This window comes from Microtus ochrogaster, unplaced genomic scaffold (assembly GCF_000317375.1).
Source record: "Microtus ochrogaster isolate Prairie Vole_2 unplaced genomic scaffold, MicOch1.0 UNK32, whole genome shotgun sequence".
In the NCBI taxonomy this organism is placed as follows: Eukaryota; Metazoa; Chordata; class Mammalia; order Rodentia; family Cricetidae; genus Microtus; species Microtus ochrogaster.
Genome location: NW_004949130.1, coordinates 4,158,000 through 4,164,555, shown reverse-complemented (window position 1 = coordinate 4,164,555; position 6,556 = coordinate 4,158,000). Strand labels below are relative to the sequence as shown.

Below are 6,556 nucleotides of genomic sequence, written 5' to 3'. Positions count from 1 at the left end.
AGCTACACAGAGAAACCTTGTTTTGAAAATAAACAATAAATGAACAAATAAATAAATTAAGCTGGGCATGGTGGTCCTCACCTGTAATCCTAGCACTTGGGAGGCTGAGGCGGAAGATTGTTGAGTTTAACACTAGCCTAGGCTGCACTGAGAAACCATGTCTCTAACAAGACAAAATAAAGGAAAAATAACAATAAATCAAACAAAAAACATTAGTTAAAAATTTATATGCTAGTCTGAAGCAAGAAGATTGCCACAAGTTCAAGGCTACCCTGTCTCAAGGGAAGAGAGAAGCTAAAATAAACATACATGCATTTGAATATGAAAATTTGTTTTAATTTGTATAAATAAGACAAAGTATTCTACTTAAATAAAAATTCATCTGGGTCTTCTTGTATAATACAGAATTCTTCCATGGGAGACTTCTGATTCGCAGGCCAGCAACTCTGCTCACATGTGTAAATGAGAATTGTTCCAAACTCCACAGCAAGACCTGAAAAATACCACATGCTCTAGATTCCAACAAAGGGAAAGTTAAAAGGTACATTCATGACAAGGTGAACATAGGTCACCATCCTTGGCTAAACAGTCAGATCAACCCATCCAGGGCTACACCTTACCCCTGCCTCAGAAAATAAATACAAAAGTCAGTTTTACTGGTAACTGCTCATAAATAAACTTTACTTTAAAACAAAACCAAAAAATCCACAACATGTCTCGGTAGGTAAAAGCTCGTGCTGCTCAAGTCAGTGATCTGAGTTTAGATCCCCAGAACCCATCCACGTGCAAAGCCAAGACAAGCCGGGCAGCGGTGGCAAACACCTTTAATCCCAGCACTTGGGAGGCAGGTGGATCTCTGTGAGTTCGAGGCCAGCCTGGTCTACAAACTGAGTTCTAGGGCAGCCATTGCTACACAGAGAAACCCTGTGAAAGACACCACCACCACCACCACCACCACCACCAAAAAAAAGCTTTACAAGGCAAGGTCAGTATTCCCAGCACTCCTGGAGAACTGAGCCGGAGGTGGAGACACAAAGTCTCCAGTCCAGCCAGTCTGAGTACACAGCAAGCAGCAAATGAGAAAGATCCTGCCTCACACAAGGTCAAAGGTGAGGAACAATAGCTGGGCTTGTCCTCTGACCTTTACATATGTGCCATGGTACTTGAGCACATTCACACAAGAACACATGTACACATGTATGTACACATACAAATACATATTAAGAAAAAGGAGGTTCAAGGGGTGGTGATGGCACACGCCTTTAATCCCAACACTCAGGAGGCAGAGGCAGGTGGATCTCTATGAGCAGAGGTCAACCTGACATGGCCCAGTGATTAAGAGCCCTTGTTGCTCTTGGAGAGCTCAGTTTGACTCCCAGCAACTTCGGGATGGCTCACAACTATGTGTAACTCCACTCTCAAGGGATATGACACCCTCTTCTTACCTCTGAGGGCACAGGCATGTATATGGTTTTGGTTTTTTTTTTTGTTTGTTTTGGTTTTTTTTGGAGACAGGGTTTCTCTGTAGCTTTTTTGGAAGCCTGTCCTGGAACTAGCTCTTGTAGACCAGGCTGGCCTTGAACTCACTGAGATCCGCCTGCCTCTGCCTCCCAAGCGCTGGGATTAAAGGTGTGCGCCACCACTGCCTGGCTAGGTATGAATATGGTATACATATACACATACAGATGAAATAAAAAATAAATCTTAAGAAAAAGAGAGAGGACTCAAATGACTACATTAAAAATGAAAAGTGGTGACACTGCTATGAAATTTATGGAAATAAGATGATTCTGGACCAGGTAGTGGTGGCTCATGCCTTTAATCCCAGCTCTAATCCCAGCATTTGGGAGGCAGAGGCACACAGATCTTTGTAAATTCGAGGCCAGCTTGGTTTACAAAGCAAGTTCCAGGACAAGTAGTACTGTTAACATGAAGAAAACTTGTCTCAGAGGAAAAAAAAAAGTCCAGAAATTTAGACAGGATCTTATTTTTTTTTATTTTTTAAAATTTATTTATTTATTGAGGATTTCTGCCTCCTCCCCGCCACCGCCTCCCATTTTCCTCCCAGGATCTTATTATTAGCCTGGTTAGCCTGAACTTACTACACAGAGCAGGCTATGCCATCATACCTGGCCATTCATAGCCTCAGAGAGTTCACTCTTAATAATAAGAAACTGACTAATATATTACTTTATTATAAAACTACATTTTTTATTTTACGTGTATGTATATGCACCACATGAATGCAGAGGCCCAGTGAAGTCAGAGAGAGCACCAGATCCCTTGGAACCGGAGTGAAGTCTGGGAACTGAACTAGGTCCTTTGCAAAAGCCACAAAGACTCTTAACCACTGAGTCATCTTTCCAGATCCAAACCACATTTTCCTTTTAAAAAATTTAAAAAAGGAATATAAAATGACAGAATAATTACATTTAGAAAGAATTTATTACTTCTATTATTATTATTATTTTGGTTTTTCAAGACAGGGTTTCTCTGTGTAACAGCCTTGGCTGTCTTAGAACTTGCTATGTAAACCAGGTTGGCCTCAAACTCAGAGAGAACTGCCTGTCTCTACTTTCTTAGTGCTGAATGCATGGTATATGATTACATGCCCAGCTTCTAATTTGTTTTTAGTTTTAAGTTTATTTTATCATTTCATGTATGGGAGATCTGCCTTATGATATACATTTGTACAGTAACCTCAGAGGCTGGAAGAGGCATCAGATCCCCTGGAACTGGAGTTACAGGGAGCTGTGAGTCACCCCCTGTGTGCTGGGAGTTGAGTTTGGGTCCTCTGGAAGAGCAAATAGTGCTCTTAATCACTGAGCCATCTCTCTAGTCCCAACCCAACCCAAATTCATGTTCTTTCTGAAACAGTCAGTGTGCTTTCCAGGCTGTCCTCAAGCACAGTCCTGCCTCAGCTTCCCAAGTAAGGAGACTACAAGCATGTGGCTAGCTCCAGCTAAGCAGTTTGTGAGTCTGTGGTTATTGTGTGGCTGTCCCTGTGTCTATGTAGTGTAGTGCACATGTGGAGGTCAGGGGACCGCTCTGCAGAGGCACTTGTCTCAATCCACCCTTTTTATGGGTTTGGGGAGCCAACTCAGGGCATCAGGCTTGCACTGCATGTGATCTGCTAAATCATCATGATGACCCTATTTTATTTTTACTTATTATTTGTGTGTGTGGGGGGAGCGCTTGCATGCCACATACTCCATGTAAAATCTGGAGGACAACTTTTGGGAATCAGTTCTCTCCTTCCACTGTGGGGGAGTCAGACAGCAAACTCAGGTTGTCGGGTATTTGGGACAAACTCCTTTAGCCACTGAGACATCAACTTTACCTTGAGCCATCTTGCTGGCCTCTAAGCAACTTTGTTAAATGACAGTAAGTCTCATTATATAAAATTGGGTATTCTGGCACATACCTGCAACCCCAGCACTCTGAGGTAGACACAGGAGAACAGAAGTTTATGGTTATTCTCAGCTATCTGTCAAGTTCAAAGCCAGGGTGGGACACATGAGACTCTGTCTCAGAACAAACAACAAAAATGCCACTAACATCTGACTATATAACACTGTGATAAAAATATTAAGAGCAGCAGAGATGGCCCAGCAGAGAAGAGCAGTGGCTGCTCCTCCTGAGGACGCAGCTCCAACTGCAGCACCCACAGGGCAGCTCACAACCTCTCCAACTCCAGAAAAACCAGGGCTCTCTTCTGGCCTTCTCAGGAACCAGGCACACATGTGGTGCACAGACATACTGGCAGACAGCACACCCACACACATAAATAATAAACATTTTTTAAAAAGTATAAATTAGCATGTTCAGTCTTAAATTACCAAAATGGTTATTGTTAGTGATAGTATTAGAATTTTGCTAGATTATAAATTTCTCACCTTTTCTATAGATTCTACATTTAATAATTAAAGAAAGCCTTTCATTCAAGCATCATTTCACACTGAAGTCAGCAAAGGGCTTCTTACCTAGGTTAGGACTGTTGAGCATGCTGACCAGTGCTGGCATAAGCTGAAACTCAAACGTCCTCTGGCCTCCACAGCCACTGCAGGCTGGGACCTCAGAGACTTCCAGTGTGGGACAGGCCAAAAAGAGAGGCTCTCCACTCCACGAATACCTATGGCAAGGAAGGGAAGTCACGCATCAGAGGCACACGCGCCAGCAACCAGCATCTGGGGCCACTGCACGGGGTCAGAACTAACAGCAAGGAGAGCACACGGCAGAGCACCCCAGCAACTGCGTGAAGGGAACTGAAATCCTGTTAACACTTGGCACAATGCCACTGCAGGCCCCAAAGAGAGATGAGGTAGGGGTCACTGGACCCCTTTATAAGTAAGTTACTCTTCCCAATGTGTTAAGTCTTCTTTTTCTGTCTTCCATATGTAATATTTTATTTTAGTTGAGACGGGGTCTCATTATGTAGACATTGGCCTGAGCTCACTCTGTAGACCAGACTGGACTGAATAGACCCACCTGCCTAATTATTACGTAGTTAAGCAACATGCATCCTGCTCCTGCAAGGAGGTCTGGAAAAAGTCCTCCTTGCTTAGGGGACTGAGGGGCTCTCAGATGATCACTTCAGCCTCATGGATATCCACTCTAATCTGGGAGGGCCGTCTGTCCTCAAAGACTGCTCATCCAGGAGTCTTTAGGACAATAACTTATCTTCAGCCTTGAGGGGTATGAGACCGGTTGGACAAGACACTTACAGGCTAGCCTTTGAGCCCTGCCCTAATTACCCCATATTCTATCAGCCAGATTCTGGCTGAGCCATGCCTTGGTTCCATGTTGAGTACAAACTCAGAGGCAGGGTAGCTCTGCCTTATCTGGAAGACAGACGACACATTTCTGAAGGAAGAAAGGCTGTACTTGGAGCTCACTGAAGCAGATGGGAGCCACACATGGATACACTCTAACTACATCAGCAAAACCAGGCCTGTGAAGTAATCCAACACATCTACCTAACCTAGGAGGGACCTGAAATCCTCACCTGGACCCACACAGAGGACCATGGTGACAATGACCTGTTCCATGACTTCTTGGTGTGTACTGCCAACTGCCCAGGGGCTCTGCTCAGCTCAGTCCCAGCTGCAGATAATGACCTACTGGAACTGCCCTCTCTCCCTCCTGCAGACCCACCCAGTCCTGTTCCTCAGCTCTATGGCCTCCGTGGTCCTCTCCCTTGTCTCTGCAGTTTGGTCCAACCCTGAGACCTGGATTCAAGCCTGTGACTCCACACCTTGGCGAGCTGTCTCCAGAAGCTCACCAACTGGATCGGTTAGCATCTTATCTATTTTCTTTTTATGTGCACTGGTGTTTTGCCATGGGTGTCGGGTCTCTAGAACTAGAGCAAAAGACAGTTGTCCCGTGGGTGCTGAGAATTGAACCCAGGTACTCTGGAAGAACAGTCAGTGCTCTTAACCATTGAATCATCTCTCCAGCCCTGTTAGCATCATACCTAAACATATCAGTGACTTCACTGGTTCTCCATCAGCTCTCCACCTCTGCGTCCAGTGAGACCCTTCTGTAGCCACTGCATAACCCACAAATTTATAGTTCTGTATATGAGCAAATATATATCGCATATATATGTATACATACATACATACACACGCACATGTAGGTACTATGTGATATGGACCCTGAGCATCCATCTCATGATTAAGGCGGAATCATATTTCCCAACAGCCAGCTATCAAGGGAAATTGGTATTGCTTGGCTGACTAAAGGCAGTATAATCCCCTCTTAAACATATTTAAAAAAAAAAATAGGCATGGGGTCACATACACAAAATCCCAACATTTAAAAGGCTGTGGGAGAAGAATCAGAAGTTCACAGTCAGGACCATCAGGATAGCTCAGTAAGTAAGGGCACTTGCCACCATCCTAAAAACCTGAGTTTGATACCCCATTTAACAGCAAACAGAATTAAAGGAAAGACCCAACTAGATACACAGTTTAAGCCCTTTAACCCTAGGGCTGGAGACAGCTCAGTGGTTAAGGGTGTGTCCTGCTCTTCCAGAGGACCAGTGTTCAGTTCCCAGCACCCACATCAGATGCCTTTAACTCCAGCTCCAGCGTATCTGACACCCTCTTCTGGCCTCTGAGAATAACTGTACACACACACACACACACACACACACACACTGAATCTTAAAGAACAACATTCAAAGCAGGTTGAAAGCAAAAGCTTCAACAGAGGATAGGGCCTTGCTTGCCATTTCTGAGGTCTTGGGTTTGATTCCCAATGCACACAAAGTGGAGTCAGGGAGAACAGATAAAAATCAATTACACAAAGATTCAATGCAATGCCCATCAAAATCCCAGCAAAATTCTTCAAAGACCTCGAAAGAATGGTACTCAACTTCATACGGTAAAGCAAAACCCAGGATAGCCAAAACAATCCTGAACAATAAAATAACTTCTGGAGGCATCACATTCCCTGACTTCAAACTACAGCAGAGCTACAGTACTGAAAAGAGCCTGGTATTGGCATAAGAACAGACAGGAGGACCAATGGAACCGAATAGAAGACCCAGATA

At 44.1% G+C, this 6,556-nt stretch overlaps 1 protein-coding gene across 1 annotated transcript in view; it reads right to left on the bottom strand.

Moving 5' to 3' along the window:
- Window positions 1-314: 314 nt before the first annotated feature.
- Pdcd2l (programmed cell death 2 like) overlaps window positions 315-6,556 on the bottom strand; it is a 21,068-nt gene continuing 14,826 nt past the window's right edge. The window contains exons 6-7 of the mRNA XM_005368438.3: window positions 3,984-4,132; window positions 315-493 (exon numbers count right to left, since the gene is read on the bottom strand). Coding sequence (XP_005368495.1) covers window positions 363-493; window positions 3,984-4,132 — 280 coding nt within the window. The 3' untranslated portion in view covers window positions 315-362. The remainder of the gene's footprint in view (window positions 494-3,983; window positions 4,133-6,556) is intronic.